This window comes from Cervus canadensis, chromosome 15, assembly GCF_019320065.1.
Source record: "Cervus canadensis isolate Bull #8, Minnesota chromosome 15, ASM1932006v1, whole genome shotgun sequence".
Classification (NCBI taxonomy): domain Eukaryota; kingdom Metazoa; phylum Chordata; class Mammalia; order Artiodactyla; family Cervidae; genus Cervus; species Cervus canadensis.
The window spans coordinates 45378370-45399156 of record NC_057400.1 but is presented as its reverse complement, the minus strand read 5'-3'; the positions used below and the strand labels follow the sequence as shown (position 1 = coordinate 45399156).

General features: G+C 37.5%; 1 protein-coding gene across 3 annotated transcripts in view; it reads right to left on the bottom strand.

Moving 5' to 3' along the window:
• The window catches only part of LOC122453888 (sodium channel protein type 2 subunit alpha), a 137953-nt gene that overhangs the window by 76878 nt on the left and 40288 nt on the right, over positions 1 to 20787 (bottom strand). The window contains exons 1-3 of one of the 3 annotated variants that reach the window (XM_043488196.1): positions 9987 to 10090; positions 8053 to 8370; positions 7050 to 7168 (exon numbers count right to left, since the gene is read on the bottom strand). In XM_043488196.1, the coding sequence (XP_043344131.1) occupies positions 7050 to 7168; positions 8053 to 8319 (386 nt within the window). In that variant the 5' untranslated portion in view covers positions 8320 to 8370; positions 9987 to 10090. Of the gene's footprint in view, positions 1 to 7049; positions 7169 to 8052; positions 8373 to 9986; positions 10091 to 20787 lie in introns of those variants that run through there. The other 2 variants (XM_043488197.1, XM_043488198.1) reach the window with 2 other exon arrangements.

Below are 20787 nucleotides of genomic sequence, written 5' to 3'. Positions count from 1 at the left end.
AAAATACATTTAACTTAACGGTCCTGACAAATGATCAGAAAGGAAACCAAATAAAACTATTTTCCTTTTAAATCAAATAAGAGATAACTAGAGTCAGATTTTTATGCTTTTAGTTTAATAGATAATCTCCAAATAGAGAGTTTCAAAATCCATTGCTCTTTAAAATCACTATAAATTTATTTTATCAGTCTCATACCTGGAGTCTCATACCTTTAAGATACCTGGAGTCTGGTGAGTGATTGAAATAGTAGGGTTTCAGATAATGATAACAAATATACAAATATGAAAAACAAGTATAGACATGGTATTGGTGATACCATACACTGAAAAATTATAGAAATTCCATGTCAAGGCAGATTTCAAGGGACCAGAACTAGTAACAAAATGCATATGCTGTTTAGTCATTAAGTCGTGTCCAACTCTTTTGCAAGCCCATGGACTGCAGCCCACTATGCTCTTCTGTCCACCGCATTTCCCAGGCAAGAATACTAGAATAGGGTACCATTTCCTTCTCCAGGGAATCTTCCTGACTCAGGGATTAAACCCTTGTCTCTTACATTGGCAGGTGGGTTACTACTGCGCAACCAGGGAAGCCCAAAATGCATGTATTCATTTTCTAAATATATAGCACATAAAGTACATTTTTTCAGAAGAACAATGAATCCTAGAATAGTATTTCCTTATGAGACTTTGTATATAAATAAAAATAGAGGCAGGGTAACCTCATATAATATCAAGAAAAAAAGGATTTTTTAAATCTATTGATTTCTTCTATACCAGATATTCATAAAAATGTGTTAACATTTTGATTGGTAGTAACCTGTCAGTTGGCAAGTCTGAAATATTCCCTGTGTGTATGATGAGGAAAGACTTCTTCATATTCATATTGAAAGTGCTTTATATAACCTTTGACCTGGGAACTAGATGATTAAAGTACTGGCATGCCTACCCCTATATCCACGTGGGTAGGATGAAGCAGCATGAGTTTTAAAGCAATGAACTGTGGATCAGATGCATCCTTTACCAATTACATGGGCTTCAGCAAGTCAATTATTTAAGCCTCACTTTTCTTATGCAAATACAGATAATACCAATACTTTTCTTAGTGAATAGTTATCTTTATTACTAGTAATCATTTTTCTATTAAATATAAAAACATAGGGCATTTCTTTGTTTTCTTAAGGAAGGGAATGACATTGTTCTGTTCAAGGATTTTGTAATAAAACATAATATCCAGAGAAGTTGCAGAGACATTTTTTACTTAAAATGTATATGAACTTGAGGCAGAAGATAGTTTTATCTAAGAGATTTCTAACATAGAGAATTTAAGCAAAGTAAGATAGGCCTCTTTCTACCTATTCATTCATATTTGCAAGGCAACAGAAATGTCAACTAAATGTCACATATATACTGTTAACTCTTGAGTTGTTTTTGTTATTAACAAATTCCTAACTATGTGATAACAGGTGGTAACTTTTGAGCATTGAAAGCAGGAGAAACAAAAATAGTAAGTTGTTCACCCTCCTTTCCCACAGACCTATATAATATTTGTACGGAAAACCATGTTTTTTATTTCTAATAGATACCATATAATTTTGGGATGAACTAAAAAGCTCACTTCCTATTTAATAAATTAGTAAGTTGAAGCCACTGAAAACAACCTTTGAGATACACAGAAATACAGGTAGATAAATTATGTACCCCTAATACATAATTTATACCTGAGGGTTTAGAAATCTGTTAGATAGAAACAGCAAAGATAGATAGAAACTGCAGTTCTGTTATATAGAAACTGCAAAGCATAGGCTGATAATCAAAGACTTAGTCTGAAGTTTTGGCCTTGCCACTTACATAAAATGTAGTCTTATAAAACAGTGACTAAACATGTCTGGGCCTCAATGAACTCATCTGCAAAGTGAGATGTGGTCGGGACTGACCACATTATGTTTCCGTCACTCAACAGCTTCTAACTCTGGTGCTGTATAAACATTCTGTTTGCAAAATCAAGTCTCAAGAGATCAGAGATTTGTACAGAATTTGTTTGTGGAATTCCTTAAATAATATGAGACTGTTTCTTTGCTAATCTTGCAGGACTTGCTCCTAGAATTGTAGCTAGTGCTACCAAGAATAGCTGTCCTAGCTACAACTTATCAAGTTCCTACCAAGTGCTGGATCAACCCTGATATTCACTGGAAGAACTGATGCTGAAGCTGAAGCTCCAATTCTGTGGTCACCAGATACAAAGAGCCAACTCATTGGAAAAAGACCCTGATGCTGGGAAAGACTGAGGGCAGGAGGAGAGGGGGGCGACAAAGGACGAGGTGATTGGATGGCATCATCGACTCAATGGACATAAGCTTGAGCAAACTCAGGGAGACAGTGAAGGACAGGCAGCCCAGAGAGTCGCAAAGAGTCAGACATAGCTGAGAAACCGAACACCAACCAAGTGCTGGTCACAGTGTCAGGTGTTTATAGTTATTATTATTAATGTTTAATTTACGATGACAACATATGGATGGACAAAGTGAGATTCAAAACAGCTGCAGTAACTGGGACCAAGGTCATGGAGCCAATAAGTAAATCTTGGAGGCAGGGTTTGAATCCAGGTTTTCTGATTCCAAAATCTGTTTTTTATTTTCCTAACCTGTATGAATGATGGGCAGTTCTGCATTACTGTGTGATTTGGGGTGTTTTAGGTCTTTGTCATCACTTTAAATACCATCTGTACGGCAACATAATGATGACTACATCTCTCAAAGTTTTAACCTCCAGCCCAACCTTTTCCCGAACTCCAGACCTGCATTCCATTTAATACCTCAACTCCTCCACTGAGTGTCTAACAGGTTTCTCAAAAACAAATAAACAAACAAATGTTCAAATTCAAGCTCTTGATTTTACCCAGTATCTCTCTCCACCTAATGTCGTCTGTCCCAAGCTCAAGGAGCTACACTTTTCTTTCTTGACCATACTAAACACCTAGAGTCCTCCTTAGTTCTGCTCATTCCCTCACACCCCACATCCAATTGATCAGCACATCCTTTCAGCTTTTCTGAACACAACTGAATTTGATGACATTTGCTACCCTCATCGTTTCCACCAAAGCCACCAGCATCCTCTGCCTTCATAAAGGCAGTAAACCCCCAATCTATTTTCTTATTTTCACCCTTTCCCCTGAGGCAATCTGTTCCCTACACAGCAGCCAGAGTGATCTTTTTCAAATCTGAGTCAGGTGATGACATTCTTTTGCTGAAAACCCTCCAGTCTTCTCTCTCCATCTCATTCAGGGCAGACTGGGTGTCTTATCAACCACCTACTACGTCAGCCCTGACCTCCACTCTCAATGACCTCACCCCCTTCTACTCTCTGCCTTTCCCACTCTCCTCCGGGCACTCTGGGCTCCTGGTTGATTCTCGAACACAACAGGTACACTTCCACCTTCATCCTTTGCCTTCATATTTGCTATTCACCTTTCTCCTTAGAGTTCCACGTTGCACTTCCTCACTTCCTTTGGCTCTTTACTCAAATGCTATCTTTTCAGAGAGGACTTCCCTGATCATACAATTTAAAATAGTACCTCGCCACTCTTCTCTTTTTATACAGCTTTATTTTTGTTAATAGCATTTATCATTAGCTGACACTAGCTAAATTGTTTGTATTATCTCTCTCCTCTAAAACACACACATACACATGGATATAGCTACTTGAGAGCAGGGACTAGCAGGTTCTATGTTGCATCACAGTGTCTAGAAGAACATTTGCCACACAGTAGGTACTTAGTAAATATTTGCAAATGAACAAATGAATAACAAATGCAAAGTGAAGGATGGTGTGCATATTAAGCTAAAATAATAAAAAACTGACATGTAACACACTGAAAATTCTGATAGGAAATTTTAGGAATATGGATAAATTTTTACTTGTTTACTATCTAGAAAACATAACCATATTTTATTTAACTATCAAAACAAGATAATAGGCACATCAAAAGCATTTTCAGTTTTCAAAATATACTCTGGCAAAAATAGAGTAAGCGTAAGATTTTTCTGCCAAAATCAAGACACAAAGCTAATTTGATATGCAAGAATGCCTAATGAAGATAACAGCTCCTTAAGAAATAAGTCAAGGTTTTCATTGGAAATAGAGAAACCAGTCAAGGTTGAAAATGCCAATTTTTTTTTTTTACTGTGAATGACCATTTTATGGAATATAAACTAATGATAATAAATACACAATGCCCTCTTAACTGTGCCTAAAATGCAGATAGCAACCTCAAGCATTTTTATCTTATAGCAAAAGGCACTTAAAATTAGAAAACCAGGATTTGAGCTTAGGATGTGCATTGTGAGGAATAAGACAAAGTCACTGAGAAAGTTACCTGCCAACTGTAGAGTATTATTTACAGCAAAATTTGATGGTAAAGCATCTGCCTACAATGCGGGAGACCCAGGTTCAATCCCTGGGTTGGGAAGATCCCCTGGAGAAGGAAATGGCCACCCACTCCAGTAATCTTGCCTGGAAAATTCCATGGACAGAGGAGCCTGGTAGGCTACAGTCCACGGGGTCGCAGAGTCAGACACGACTGAGCGACTTCACTTTCACTTTCACAGTCAAATGTGCATTATCACCAAAATACCAAAGAATGTGTCTATCTTCTCTTATATCTCTACTCCAAGGTAAGATAGCTGAGATAGAATAGTTTAATTCAGGCAATCAGAGCTTTTTTAAAAATCTACTTTTTCTGCATTAGAAGAAATGTGTAGCTCCACACCATTTGTAAGGTTCTAGGAGAGTCAAACATTCAGTTCAGCAAATCTGATTTACCTGGCTGCCTTCACATTTCAATTTACACCACTGCAGATCTCCTGACAACTGTGCCCCTTCAGGGTTTTCTTTCTTCTGGGAAGTAAGTGCTAACTTTCAAATTCTTCAAATTCAAATCGTATCTTGATTCCTAAAGAGACTCCACCATAAACTTGGTTTTCAATGCCCAGAGTCTCTGATCAGAACTTCTAAAACTACTCTCATCCTCTTCCACTGGAAGTCTCTTTTCCCAGAAGGCTTTATGTTAAGATTCCTGGGTCTTCTAACCTTCTAGAATATTTTGGAGTGGTGATGATAAAATAGCTTTCATGAAATTTTCAAAAAAATATGCTATCTCCCCACAAAAGTTTTAAAATAACAATAACAACAACAATCCTGCCTTTTTCCTTTAATACTGAGCTTTCTTAATGTTATTTCTTCATTCATATTGAAGGCAAAATAGATTTTTCTGACCTCTTCAAAACTTCCATTTTGTCACTTGTTTTGCATCTAATAATTTATCTTCTTGATTGATTCATTTGTCACTTACTTCTTCAACACATATTCTCCCGGTATTTACTATAAACAGAGCAATGGGCTAAGTCTGAATTTTTTGACATGACTTCATGTATAAATTGCAATTACATAGGGATGAACAATTATTTTTAGATACAATGAATAATTTATGGAAAGATTTATTCAGAGCACAGATTTTAACTACTCAAACATCATAATGGACCATAATTTATAGCTCATGAGACTCAAATCTAAATCTCAACTTTATTATTCATTCTTAAAGCCAACTCAAAGACATTTTTTATTCCTGTAAAATGTCTCTTTTATTTGAATAGCAGAAGTAAGGAATCATTATTGTTTTAAAAAACTCATAGAAAATTATTAAATCTTAAAACATAAATATGAAATTAAAATATGTCTATGCAAAACCTGGGGGTAATGGAGAGGAATGACCTAGAGGTTAAAAGGAAACTGAATTCCAGAATGCCGTGCTTCTACAGACATTTGCCACATTGCCAGGCAAGTCTGGGGACATGATTTATAGCCCAACACCCAGAACTGAGATGAGTTCCCTGTATCCAGTTTATTCTATCTCCTGAATTCCTTATCTAATTCCCTACCATTTCAGATTGAATTATTTTCTAGGCCTGCTAGGGAAAGTAAGCTTTTACACTGTAAGCCTTGAAGCAGGCCCTGGACTGAGCATGCTGTAAATCAAAGGCAATGACTCTTTCTAATTAGGAAACAAAATTTAACGTTGTCCTATCTGAGACTTTGCTTAAGTTTCAGTTTCCCCTTCCTTACCTCTGGATCAGTTCCTTATCCCAAGGCTTCTGTGTTCCTCCTGTCAATGTCCCTGACTGACATTGCTCCGTCTTCCTAAGCTTTGCCTCCTTGGTCTTTCCAGCCCTAGCTATCAGTCAAACCACTGTCCCTAGTCTGGAAGAAAACTTCTCATTTACAACTACTCTGTTTAACTTAGATCAAATCACTATCTCCCACCAAGGTGTCATCAATTCCTTTTCTAGGAAGTAGTACTTCATAAGGAGAATAAAGAATGAAAGGAGAATGTATGTGGGAAGAGAGAACTGCAGCAGGACCTGTGAGCTGAATAAAACACAGGAACAAGTGACCAAAAAACAAAAGAAAAATAAAATAGAAAATCAATGCAAATGACACTTGGGAAAAGAACTGGAAGAAATAATTGAAAGACTAATGCATACACAGTCATATCACAATTATAAACATTTGCAACTCAAAGCTTTCAAATACTAAAGTGAAAAGCAAAAAGTAGTAAAAATTAAGATCAAAAAGAATAAAATTATATAATTCAGAATATGCAGATATATTCCAAATGTAAAAGTAGTAAAGAAAATTAGTTCACAGATTTTACCCATTACATAACCTTGTAAAATTTGAAGACTTATAAAAGGAGAGCCTGGTAACACTGTCAAAGTTAATGAAGAAGTCCTGGATGTAGTAGGCAACTCAGAAGGGAGCAGAGGAAGAAAGAAAGAAGTAGTGAGTCAAGGAGAGAAGAAATACTTAGAATATGGGGAAAAGTGGTTCACTTACCTATGATCCCATTTGGCAATAACACTAAACTGTTGAGTAAGAGGGAAAAAAGAAAGAGCATATAGTGTTGCCAACCACATACATTTTTGAAAAATTCTCAACTCAATAAGTTAGTCAAAGAGTAAAATCATATAAGTGACTATTTGAGAAAAGGATATGAATGTACCAAAATCTTAATAGCTAATTTTCTAATAGGGTTGAAGGGAGTTAAAATGTACAGGGCAGGAGTGGCACTGAATCGAGAGATTGCTTTCCCTTTATTCAATACTATAAATGTCTGAAAAAGAAAACAAACACATAAAACAGAATTTAGAAATGCAATGTTAAAACTAAGAACAATTTAAGAAAAAAGTGATACATTTTTTTAGAAATATGATTTTATAAAATAATAATATACTAACTACCAATACATGACATGATGCTATGTGTTTTCTCTTTCTGAATGCTATAAACTCCCCTAATTTGGTGAGAGACATGAGGATTTAAAGAACATAAAGAAAATGTACAGTCATTACCATAGAAATACTTAGCATCATCATCAAGTTTTAATATCAGTATTATCAAAATGTATTTAATTCACAAAGAGCTCAAGAATGAGGCTTTGATTACTTTTTCAGTTTGATAAAAGCCGTCTCACAGGAACTTCAGTGTTTTCTGGAGGTGCTATTTGATCAAATGCTTTTAGGGGGCGCTTAGAAGTCACCTGCTTTTATTTCTTCTTGAGGGAAGCATGGAATAGGCAAAATTTATGGTGTGAAGGAATAAACCTGCTGAAGATCAAAGTACCTTATGTAGAGCTAGATATTGTAAAGAGGACTTTGGCTACTACTTCTGGAAATATTGTTTTTAATGCATAAAAAATAAGCTCCTTGTCTTTACTTTCTGCTTCACCACACTGTAAGGTGAGCAGACTTTTGCCCTTCCTCACTTCCCCCACTGCAAGATGCTCTTAAGCCCTCTGCCTGTCCTGGCCGTGGGTTCAAATAAGTGCTTCCCAAAGACTAGGACTATGGGGCCATTGCATGGTCAAGCCCATTACTACCATAGTGATACTTTAGACAGAGGGGAGATGGCACAACATTCTTCACCTGATATGCCTGGCACTAGCCCAGAAGCAATTAGGAAGTAGAGGAAATAAAGGCAACTTGACTAAGAACTCACTTTCTTATTGATATAATAGGGATCCAGATCCTCCAGCGGCTCTGACACCATCTCTGGAGGAATGTCTCCATAAATAAATGGAAGGGATTTTCCCGCTTCCAAGTCACTATTTGGCTTTGGGCCACTTTCATCATCCTCATCCTTGCGCTCTTGCTTGGGTCTCTTGGCTTTCTCTTCTGCAATGCGTTGTTCAATAGCAGCAAGGGATTCCCTGGTAAAGAAGCGGAAGCTGTCAGGTCCTGGTGGTACCAGCACTGACTGTGCCATCTTTTCATCCTGCTCCTTTAATCACTGTTTGGCTCCTTGCATAAGAAAGTGCTATGGAAACAACAGAGAGAGAGAGAGAAAGAGAGAGAGGGAAAAAAAGCAATGGTCATTAGGATAAAAGGGCAATGACATGATGCTGAGGTAACATACATACAAACGAAGCTATCTGTAATGTTTTACTAAGGAAGCTGCACTTGGCATTCAGGGGATTCGCCTGCATACATTCATCTGCTTGCACAGAGATCTATCTTTCACATTCAGTAGGTGTCTATGAGGTAATCTAATCTCCCACTCCCAAAATGTTTTAAGTGAAAATATCCAACTCGGAGCTCAGAAATGGAGGATACTGGTTTGTGCTTGCTGCTTCACTTGTGTGAATTATTTTGGCAGCCATCTTTTTCAGCATCCTTTCTGAAAAAAAAAATATTTCAGAGATCCATAACAAGAGATGAATAATCACTCAAAATTGTAGAACTGGGGTGTGTGACGATCTTGCTCCGTTTTTTTTCCATGTTCCTTTTGCCCCACTCTCCACCTTAAAGAGCTGATTCAGAAATCAATGCACCTGGTAAAGAGCTCTGGAAATCCTGAAATGCCAGGCTGTGGAAACCTAGGTAGATTCTGCTTGAAAGCAAGGAGCGGGAAGGAGCAGGGGATGCCTGGTTGTATTTGGAATTGCTCGGAAGCTACACAGGAAGGGACCTGGCTCCTGCCAAAGCAGGCAGGAAGTCACCCATGTCAGAGGTCTGGAGCTTGGACCCCCTGGTTGAGCACCTGCTGCTAGCTAGTGTAATTGCTCCTTAAATTAACAAATTTGCAGTACCTTAGGAAATGCTGTAGAGATAGCTCATTTTCTCAAATGGTGCCCATTTCTTAAAAATCCACACAGCAGATTTGGACTTGAAAAAATAATAAGTTGAAGATAGTTTATCTTTAACATGAGCTTCATTTATTTTGGTTTTTGTGGTAACATAAATGTGGTTTTACTGTATTCTAACCGTATTTTACTGGGCTATGGGCTAGCATATCTAACTTAAGTGAGCACACCAATCATTTCAAACGTTATCTCTGAATCAGTGGCAAGAGTTTCTATGCTTTCTGAAATAATATAACCAAAATCTTGATTCCTGAATGCCACCTATTACAATCACTTCTCTATTTTCCTTCTTTGTAAAATATCAGTCCATTTTAACCCTTACCCTACAGGAATGAGCATTACCATTTAATTATATGAGGTGCATTATCTAAGAGTAAAATTCATTCATATCCAGGTCACTTCTGCAGCATATGTCAGATCAAATAGGGAAATCTAAAATAACAGAATTACTGCATCATTTCCACATTTTTTTGAAGTAGACCAGGACCTTTCAGCCACCAGCTAGCAGACTGCCCTCTCAGAATCATAGTGCCTCTAAAACATCCCTCATTTTCCTCACCCATCCCCAGAGACCCTTATGCCTAGCGACAGGCACAGGCATGAAGAAGGTCCTGGCACACTTCAGGGAGGAAACTGCCATGCCTGGATGCTCTAATAGAAGAGACATGCTAAAACATGCAGCCAGCAGCTTCAAAATGAAAGTGGTCCTCTGCAGATTCCCCCAGGATTCTACTGTAAAGGTAGAGAAGCATCACAGAAAATAAGCATAATAAGAATATTAAAACATTACCCCTGCAGAGTCTTTTACACCCAGAGTTTAGGATTGATAAGCTGGCACCAAGAAGACTGCAGCTAAAATTCCATCATGCTTTTTTTGCTTTTTTTCATTTTTTTTTTTTTTTAAATTCTCCTTCAAAGACCACACCTAACTTCCTGTGAAAGGATTCTGGTAACTGAAGTAAGACCAGGCATTTCCTGTGTGGGGACTACAAAATGGTATTATTACAGCTACCACTAGAGGGCAGAGGAGCTGTGAAGAGAAAACCCTCAATGTACACTTTGAAGCATGTTTGAAGCAGCTCAAAGCTCTTAGTAATGGAGCTCTGATCTTCTAAAGGCTTTTCTTAGAACATTAAGACTTAGCCGGTTTCAATCACTACTTTTGTTAATGAATAGTGCTTCTGTTCATGCTTTTTATTTGCTAAGCCAAAAGTCACTGAATGGATAAAAATAATTCAAAGTAAAAAGAAGGTAAATAATAAAGGGTTAAAAATAAAAACTTATAAAACAGCAATTATATTAATGAAAGTCTTACCTACATGGGATTTAACATTAACCTCAGCCCCGAGTTTCTGAAATCCAGTAAAGGTCCTTGCTAGTTCAACAAAGAGCTATCTAAACTAACTTTCCCTAGAAATAAAATTAAACTAATGGATCACCAATCTTGTTGTATCTCTAATTTAAGTAGATGAAAAGCAACCAGAAAAACCTGAAGGCCAAAAGGAGACTAAATTTCAGTAATTATATTAAGAACATAGTTAAGATTTGAGGGTTAATATGTGCCAGTCATTGACTGGGCTGAGTCTGTATATACTGTATCATTCCATCTCCCCACAATTCCATCAGATAAAGACTTTCATGATCCTTATTTGAAAATCTAACAAAGGAAATACATTGAGGTTAGGAAAAGTTACCTCAAATCACACAGTCAGGATTCAGACTCAAAATCTGTGAGCTTTATTCAATTGTAAACAACACAAAAACCGAAACACCTGCTTATGTAAGTAAATCTAAAATAAAGATTAAATAAAATCAGTAAGAGGGAACAAGTATAATCAGAAACAGTCATAATTGTACTGCTAGTGGTAAAGAGCTCGCCTGCCAACGTAGGAGACACAGGAGACTAGGGTTCAATCCCTGGGTCTAGAAGATCCCCTGGGGTAGAAAATGGCAACCCACTCCAGTATTCTTGCCTGGAAAATTCCATGGACAGAGGAGCCTGGTGGGCTGTAGTCCATAGCGTTTCAGACAGTCAGACACAACTGAGCAACTAACCACATCTACATTTTTTGCATATTTTCTGGCTTCACCATTTTCATTAGAAAGGGTATTTTATTCAAAGTGTCAGACCTGTGATTTTCTTTTTTCAAACTTTAAACTTTTCACTTTGTATTGGGGTATAGCTGATCCAACAATGTTGTGATAGTTTAAGGTTCACAGCAAAGGGATTCACCCACACACACATATCCACTCTCCCCCAAGCCTCCCTCCCATCCAAGCTGGCATATAACATTGAGTAGAGTTCCATATGCTATACAATAGGTTGGTTATCCATTTTGAATATAGTGTTGTGTACATGACCTTCCCAAACTCCTTAACTATCCCTTCTGCTGGCAACCAAAAGTATATTTTCTAAGTCTGTGAGTCTTTTTCTTTTACTTCTGCAGGTAAATTCATTTGTATCATTAGAAAAACTGTTTAAGATGGGCAAGAAGCAGATATTGCCAAAAAATAATTTTGTAATTCATTCTAGCAAGTCTCTTTTGGTAATAGAAGCACAAAAAAAAAAAAAGAAAGAAAGAAAGTCAAGTTGCTCAGTCGTGTCCGATTCTTTGCAATTCCATGGACTGTAGTCTACCAGGCTTCTCAGTCCATGGGATTTTCCAGGCAAGAGTACTGGAATGGGTTGCCATTTCCTTCTCCAGGGGATCGTCCTGATCCAGGGATCGAACCCAGGTCTCCTGCATTGCAGACAGATGCTTTACCCTCTTAACCACCAGGGAAGCCCCAAGATGGCTTAGGTAAGAGAAAGAAAGAAAGGGAAAAAAAAGAAGAAAAGATTAGGAGGAAGGATGGGGGGAGGAAAGTGGGGAGGGAGAGAAGGATGAGAGAAAAAAGAAAGAAAGAAAGGAAAAGTAACATGGGAATTCACTGTCAAGGTTTGTTGTGTCTAAGGCTAGCTATAGGCATAAAATGCTTTGGAAGCCCAATTGGTGTTACCAGAATCTAGTTATGCTATATGTTTTGGCTTTAACTTCTATGGTGACAGCTTTTCATTCCTTACTATAGTAAGATGCTATAGCATCCCTGGCTTCCCAATCTCCCAGATTTAAATCCAATAGGGACAGAGACCCAGAGAAAATCTCATTGCATCTCATTAGCTTCAGCTGGGTCACATGCTTATCCCGAAGCAATCACTCTGTCCAGGGAGATGCCATGCTTTGTGCTTTGATTGGCTTCTCCCAAGCCAATGCCTCATCCTGGAACTAGGAGGAGGTTCTGTTTGAAACCTATGAACAGTGAGGATTGTGGTGGGGGCACAGCAACATTCCTGAAATGCAGAGCTTGTGTACTATCACTGGAATAAAAGGGGGTCCATGCTGGTCAACAAAGCAAACAAGCCAACAATTATGCACACTAGTCACAGAGTGGTCATATTTGCAGTGTCTCAGTACTCAGGAGAGTAACTCTGTGTGTGGGTGTTTGTGTGGGTGTATACACACATATATATGCAGAGCACAAGGGGTATGTCTATACATATATATCATATTTTCTAGCTGCATCATTTTCATTAGGAAAAGTTTCATTGTCTTCCCTGTACATCATTTTAAAAACTTAGAAACCAGGCAAGAAATTTAGATTACTTCCTCACAGTAACTTGTCCTACCACAATAAAATACTTTACAAATCTCTATGATGAGCACTAACTTCATTTATCAAATGAACACAAGCATACTACAGAAATAGTTCAGGTTTGGTCCTAGACTACTGTGATAAAGTGAATATTACAATAAAGTCAGTTACAGGAATTTTTTGGTTTCCCAGTGCATATACAAGTTATGTTTACACTATAGTGTAAGTGTGCAATAGCTTTATGTCTTAAAAATGTACAGACCTTAATTTAAACTTAATTTATTGCTAAAAATTACTAAAAATTCTAATCATCTGAGCCTTCAGTGAGTCATTATCTTTTTGTAACAGTAACATCAAAGACCACTGATCATTGATCACTGTAACAAATATAATAATAGTAAAATGTTTGAAATATTTTGAAAATTACCAAAGTATGACACAGAGACAGGAAGTGATTAAAGACTGTTGGAAAAATGATGATGATAGACTTGCTCAGGAAACAGTTGCTGAAAACTTTTAATTTTTAAAAAACACAATAAAGCGAAGTGCAATTAAAAGAAAAACAAGATATGCCTATATCTGAATATTCTGGTCTTATTTTACAGATGTGCTCAACAATAGACTAACTTGTTATACAAAAGATTCTATTAATAATTCAAAAAGTAAACTAAGAAGCAAAAAATTTACAAACTGTTTTGCCAAATATTTGGGGGGCAGTGATCAACACAGATAGTGCTTATTTTTTGCCAGGCATTATTTTAAGAACTATGTTGTTGTGTTGTTGAAGCATGTTACTCAGTTGTGTCTGACTCTTTGCAAACCCATGGACTGTAGCCTGTCAGGCTCCTCTGTCCACGGAATTCTCCAGGCAAGAATACTGGAGTGGGTTGCCATGCCCTTCTCCAGGGGATCTTCCTAACCCAGGGATTGAACCTGGGTCTCCTGCATTGCGGGTGAATTCTTTACCATCTGAACCACCAGAGAAGCCCAAGTGAAAGTGTTAGCCTCTCAGTCAGGTGTGACTCTTTGTGACCCCATGGACTGTATAGCCTGCCAGGCTCCTCTGTTCATGTAATTCTCCAGGCAAGAATATTGGACTGCCGGGAGCCAACACACGAGATCCCACCCATGACAAGGTCATGAGGGAGAAAACCTGACAGGCAAGGTGGATCAGGTTTTCAGGGATTCCGAAAAGCTGCCTCCGGCGCTCACCTTAAAGATGATATCTGTCTTTCTGTTGCTTGCTTCCATAGACTACTCCCTAATTTCTGTGACACAGGCAGAAGGCCTTCCCCGATCTCTTTCCAAATAAGAATCAATTTAGAACTTTAATCAATAAGTTTCCCGGGTGGTGGTATCTTATGAGATTATCCAGGATGAAAGGAGTGTTTCAATTTAAACTCCTTTGCTGGCATTCTAGTTTGATTAGCAAATGCGTCTATGCCCTTAGTACTAATATGCACGACTGCTTATAATACCTTAATCATAAAACAGCATAAAGAACCTGATATATAAAGGCCGTAATAGACATAGAGCCCTTCGGGGAGTGAGGAAGCCCTATTAGAGAACACAAGAAAAATTATTCTAAAAGTGGTTATTGGGTTAACATTTGCTTGCTGTGTTTTTGCTTTTAATGTGCTAAGGTTGTGTTATGGAAACCATTGTTAGTTAATATAGTTATAGATCTAGAAAAATAAGAGCTTAGCCCTAGTGTGGTAACAATGAGATGGTTGTTAACTGTCAGCCAGGAGTGCTAGGCAGAGGCTGCCTCACTGAAGCCGCAGAGTCTGTGTAGGGTAAACTTCTTAGATAAATTCAGCTGACAACTTCTGCAGAAGAATTAATTTTTGTGTTAACAAGGTTATACTTCTACTATGTTGTGACATGCTGTACTGTTGCCCTATGAGACTATAACTTTTCTGTTAAGGTCACCACAGAAACAGAAAATAGGTTTACATTCACCTGACCTGCATAAAATGTTAATAGGCCCCAAGGCCAGAAGATAATGTACAAGACCCTCATAAACAAAGAAGTATGCAGAAAACACCCTGGTTTCGTGAAGGACAAGCTGACATAATGTTAAACTATCTTCCCCTTAGAAATGTACTAACTTAGGGTATAAAAGCTATGGTAAAAAATAAAGCATTTAGAAAGATGGTAACGATAACCCTATATGCAAAACAGAAAAAGAGACACAGAAGTACAGAACAGACTTTTGAACTCTGTGGGAGAAGGTGAGGGTGGGATGTTTCGAAAGAACAGCATGTATATTATCTATGGTGAAACAGATCACCAGCCCAGGTGGGATGCATGAGACAAGTGCTCGGGCCTGGTGCGCTGGGAAGACCCAGAGGAATCGGGTGGAGAGGGAGGTGGGAGGGGGATCGGGATGGGGAATAAGTGTAACTCTATGGCTGATTCATATCAATGTATGACAAAACCCACTGAAATGTTGTGAAGTAATTAGCCTTCAACTAATAAAAATAAAATAAAATAAAATAAAGCATTGCCAGATTCTGCTGCACACCCCCAGTCTGGTCTCTCTCTCTCTCTCTTTCTCTCTCTCTCTCTTTCTTTGTCTCTCTCTCTCTCGCCAATGCCGTTCATCCTGAGGGTACCCCTGGATCCTGCTGGGGCTGGACCCCGGCATTGGACCATTTAATTTTTATAACTATCTGATAAAGTAGATATTGTGACCATCCTCACTTATAACAAGAGGAAACTGGGGTACCAAGAAGTTAAATAATTTGCAACATGTATAAATTCTCACAGTTAGAAGTGGAATCAGGATTTGAACCCATGCTCCCAAGCCACAGAATCTATGTTCTAACAATCATGCGCTGCTTCTTAAGTCGTTTGCCAGATTTATTCACTCTCACGAACGCGCCGAGATATATGAATTTACATTAGCTGTATGGTCACCCCTTTCTCTCCCATTACTCCTAGTCAGTGAATGTGTCATAGGATATTTAAAAGGATAAACCAACAATATTTTACCAAAACATCCAAGACGTACGATGAACATCTAAATATTTTTTCCATTTCAAAATGACTTTTGTAAAATATAGATAGGAATCATAGTCTCTTGTTTCTGATTTTCTAGGATGAGATTTTCAGAAGTCATGCACATTAGTTCTTCTTGCATTTGCTCTGCCCTTGGTTAACATCATACTGACATTTCATGAGAATGCTAAATGATATATGTTACATGGTTTTTAAATTTCATTAGTTGTACTAGTTTACAGGCAGAAGATTTTGTATTACAACTTTTAAGGCCAGACCCTATATTTGGGAAGACCTATAAATAATGGGAAAGGCAAGCAATGTTATTTTAAGTAGCTGGAAAAATAGTTAGAATTGGGTTTCTAAATTCTGATGACATTTCTATGTTTCCTTTTCAATTCCTTCTTTTTTTAGTTTGTCTCACTTATAAAAGAGGAACATTAATTTTCTAAATTGAAATATAAAAGAAAAATTAAGCCATGTTATTACACATAATGATATCTATAAAATAGTATTACATTTATATGAAAGGGCAATAACAAAACAAAGAAGTAATAAATAGTAGATGACCTTAATTCCTTTCCATGAAGAGCTACATTTATATAAATAAGTACTCTAAAGTTAAATTTATATGAAGAAAATTATTGGCTTATTACATTTCATAGATAAAGAAATAATTATAAAAATTTATATCATAATTACTGACTGTGGGTAGTGTTTAAAAAACTTAGAGGATTTAGGACCCAAGAGTTAAGAAAGCTGAGAAAGACTAAGGGATATCTTTTTCTGAAAGCGATCTTTTAATTCTATTTTACAACTGTAATTTTGAGTTTTCCTCAGCACAGTAATACTGGTAACAAGCCAAGGAAAGATTTGCTAAATATTACCTGAAGATTTATTTTCTGTATTTTCTAATTTCTTTATTCCATAGGTTTGAGTCTATTTTCTCACAAACTCTTTGATTGTCACTTGCTGTGTTTTTGCATATCCTTATCTTTTTAACCTTGATCCACTAGCTCAATTCTGTAACTAACAATTTTCATAAGAGCGAGAAAGATCTGAATAACTAGACTTATGTGTTGCCTCACTACAGATTAGAGGAAGAACATAATAGAAAATAAAAGACATAGGCTCAGTATGTACCGTTCAGTATTCCTTAAATGACTGTTATGTGTTAAATACATTTTTTCTTTAACAGAAATGTACTCTGATGTTATCATGATCCCTGGGAAATATCATTGGATGTAACAATAATCACTTTCAAAAAATTTCCTGGAAAAAACATTATATATGAGATATGCCTCTATTTTTATACGAGCATTTTTATTTTATTGAAAGTAGAGTAGCAACTTGTTTCTACATCCTTTCTTAATTTTCAGATGTATTAAACAGAGATTAACATCTGTGAACTACTTCAACTCTGCCTAAATGACTTATCAGCTGGAAGTTCACCTCTAATCTGGTGATCACATACCAGTTTGCTTTTTGATGGATTGATCATACTGGAATTACAGAATTCTACTTCTGGATCTTAATAGTCAACCAAGGAAGAAAATTTCCTAAGGTATGATCCTCCCTATGAGAATGAGACATTTCCAGGTGCTCCAAATTCTTTAATACTTCTAGCTGAGTTTCCTTCAGTCCTTCTGTGTCACTGAGTACTGCTACCCAAAACTGTCCCCTTCAGCCTGCATCCTCTTTAATAGGAGAGAAAAAAGTCCCCTCTAAACTCTTAAGTGGCATAGTAGATCTGAGTGTCGGGGCATCTTCCCCAGGAAAGAACAAGCAGGCAGAGCCAAGAGCAGAAGGTTTTTGGAATGAAAAACAATGCTCTCAAAAAACAGGTACATTCCAGAGTGTCCTAGATACAAAACTTGTGCATTCCACTGTGTTTGTGTGTGCACGTGTGTGCGCACATGTGATGCATGTGTGTGCCTCAGAGAGATAGAGATCTAGAGATGAGAATGAATACATAGAGACCACAGATTTGTTTCATGTCGTGTTACCATGATCTAAATTCTGACAGTCTACTTGGTTCTACTAGCTACCATGCTTGATGCTTGTAATACGTTGTGAAAGAAGTAGTATTATTGTCACTTTCCTAATGTGTGGTGTGATACAGGATTATGATAGGCTGTGTAACCTGGCATGGTCACACAGAGCCAGCATTTAAACCCACATGTGTGTGATGTCAAGTTCTAATATAAACTTCATTGTCCCATTTTCCATCAGGAGGAAGAAAGGTACCATTGATTGACAAATTGAGAAGGGTAATGTGAAATACATCTGATTTTTTAAGTCACTGGATCCCCAGCTATAGCTCAGATATTCATAGGATACTCTAGGCCCGTGGGTGCGTGAATGCCTGCGTGGGTGCTCAGTTGTGTCAGACCCTTTGGGACCCCATGGACTGTAGCACCCCCAGGTTCCTCTGTCCATGGAAATTTCCAGGCAAGAATACTGGAGTGGGTTGCCACTTTCTTCTCCAGGGGAACTTCCTGACCCAATGATTGAACCCGCATGTCCTGCATCTCCTGCATTATCAGGTGGATTCCTTACCACTAGCATCACTTGGGAAGCCCACCCTAGACCCACTACTATTAAACAAGCTGGTGGCTTCCCAGGAATTACTGTTTCCCCTTCATAATCTTGCTACTGTGAGGCTAGCTTGACTTTCACTGGAATAAGATTTAAATTCTCTTAACCTCAGATTTCTCATCAGTGGAAAAGAAGGCTCATTTTGAATTTTATGAAACAAATTTAAAAAGAATAAACTAAGTACTATGATTGGGACATAGTAGATGCTTAGTAAATGCTATTTTTTTTTCTTTTTTCAGAGACATCTTAGTGCTTTGCTTGTCATTTCAACTTTTTGTTAAAGTTATTTCTGTAATGCCTATCTCTCCATTGTCCCATCTTCCTTATTTTATCCCATCTTTTTTGGTTTGCAGGGTCTAGCATAGTACTCATCTGAGATAAAGTGTTCAGTAAATCATCAATGAATTAACAGTTGTAACCTTGTATTTATTCAGGAGTTTTCTTGGTCTTTGTTTTCTTTCCAGGATAATTTTCGTGTCATGACACCAACTAATTTTAGATTTCTGATTTTGTTGTTTTTGTTTCAGTTATATAGGACTTTACAAGTGACTTCTTACATCTATGGCACCTCCATATACTGAGCTTACTTTACCTAATCCATGCCCTTAACCTAAAGTCAACTACTATCTTCACTGCCTCCCCTCTCCGTCCAACCCATGTGCACTAGCATACCACACACACGCACACGCACACATGCACACATATATAGATATGTTTCTTTCTGTTTCTCTAGCTTGTTTTAGCAGCCCAGAAAGTTCAACATTCATGTATCTACCTTTCGCAATCTTATCAATTCATCACAAGCCATTGTTCTGGAAATTTTTTCTTTCTTTTATGAATTTCCATTATATCAATATTTAAAGAAGAAAAAATAGCACAGCATTAACCTCTTAACGCATACATCGACATATATTTTTCCTTGCGTTAATCTGTCCCTAAAACTACTTCTTAGTCAGTTTTAATGAAAGTATAGCCTGACATCTGCCACTTTCATCCAATTATCAACTGATTCTTTGTTATCACTTTATTTTATAAAGCACAAATTCTCCTGCCTGATATTTAAAGAACATTCCAAATGTCCTTTCCAGTCTTTCCTCCTGTCAACACTTATTAGTACCTTGTCGTAAAGACACAAGAAATTTGTTCAAGTTTTCCTAAAATTGCATCATGTTCTCTGTATTTTCACTTCCAAGCTAATGTTTATGCTGTTTTTATGACCTGAAATTCACTATATTACCAATTCAACCTGATAAAACAATAGCAGTTTTAAATCCCAAGTACTACATTTTCCATGAGTACTTCCACATCCTTCCATCTGAATATGTCCTTTCACTTTTAAGCCAATAATACTTGTTTTTTATACACTACTTGATGTATTAATGTGACTGCTTTGAAGGAAGTCTATGAAGCCCTCCTCTTGGTAACTCTAAAAGTTCATAAAGCAATACTTTGTACAAAGTAGACAAAAGAACTAAATAACAGAATATTTTCAAAAGGCAGTATTGAATAATCTGTGGCACTAGTGTTAAAAAAACCTACCTGCCAATGCAGGAGATATAAGAGACACAGGTTCAGTCCCTGGGTTGGGAAGATCCCCTGGAGAAAGGCATGACAACCCACTCTAGTGTTCTTGTCCTTGAGAATCCCATGGACAGAGAAGCCTGGTGGGCTACAAGCCATAGGGTTGCAAAGAATCAGACACAACTAAAGCGACTTAGCATGTGATGTTGAAGGGGTCCTGGATGTAAAATAGGCTCTTGTGATTCCAGAGGACAGATCTAAGATGAATATGTCATAGGAAAAAATTGATTCACTATAAATAATAATGTTTAAATTATTCAAAGTGAAAGTGAAGTGGCTCAGTCGTGTCCGACTCTTTGCGACCCCATGAACTGTAGCCCACCAGGCTCCTCTGTCCATGGGATTCTCCAGGCAAGAATACTGGAGTGGATTGCCATTTCCTTCTCCAGGGAATCTTCCTGACCCAGGGATCGAACCCAGGTCTCCTGCATTGCAGGCAAGTGCTTTAACCTCTGAGCCACCAGGGAAGCACCTGCATAAATCTAAACAGCTACTCTTTAATAAGAAGTAATTCTCAGTTACTGGAGATACTCAAGCCGGTATTATAGAAAGGATGCTTGTCTGGGCAAATAATTGGAATACATAATTCCAAAAATATTTTCAACCTCCAGATTGTATGATTGCCTAAAAAAGCAGAGCACCTAATTATCTTTTACTAAAGTGAGAAAAATGAAGGCAGAATTAAATGAATTATTATGGTCTTTTACATAAATTCTGGGTTAGAGATCACTCAACATCCAGAAGTCAGTGAGAAGACATGTTGCCTCCCTGATCAG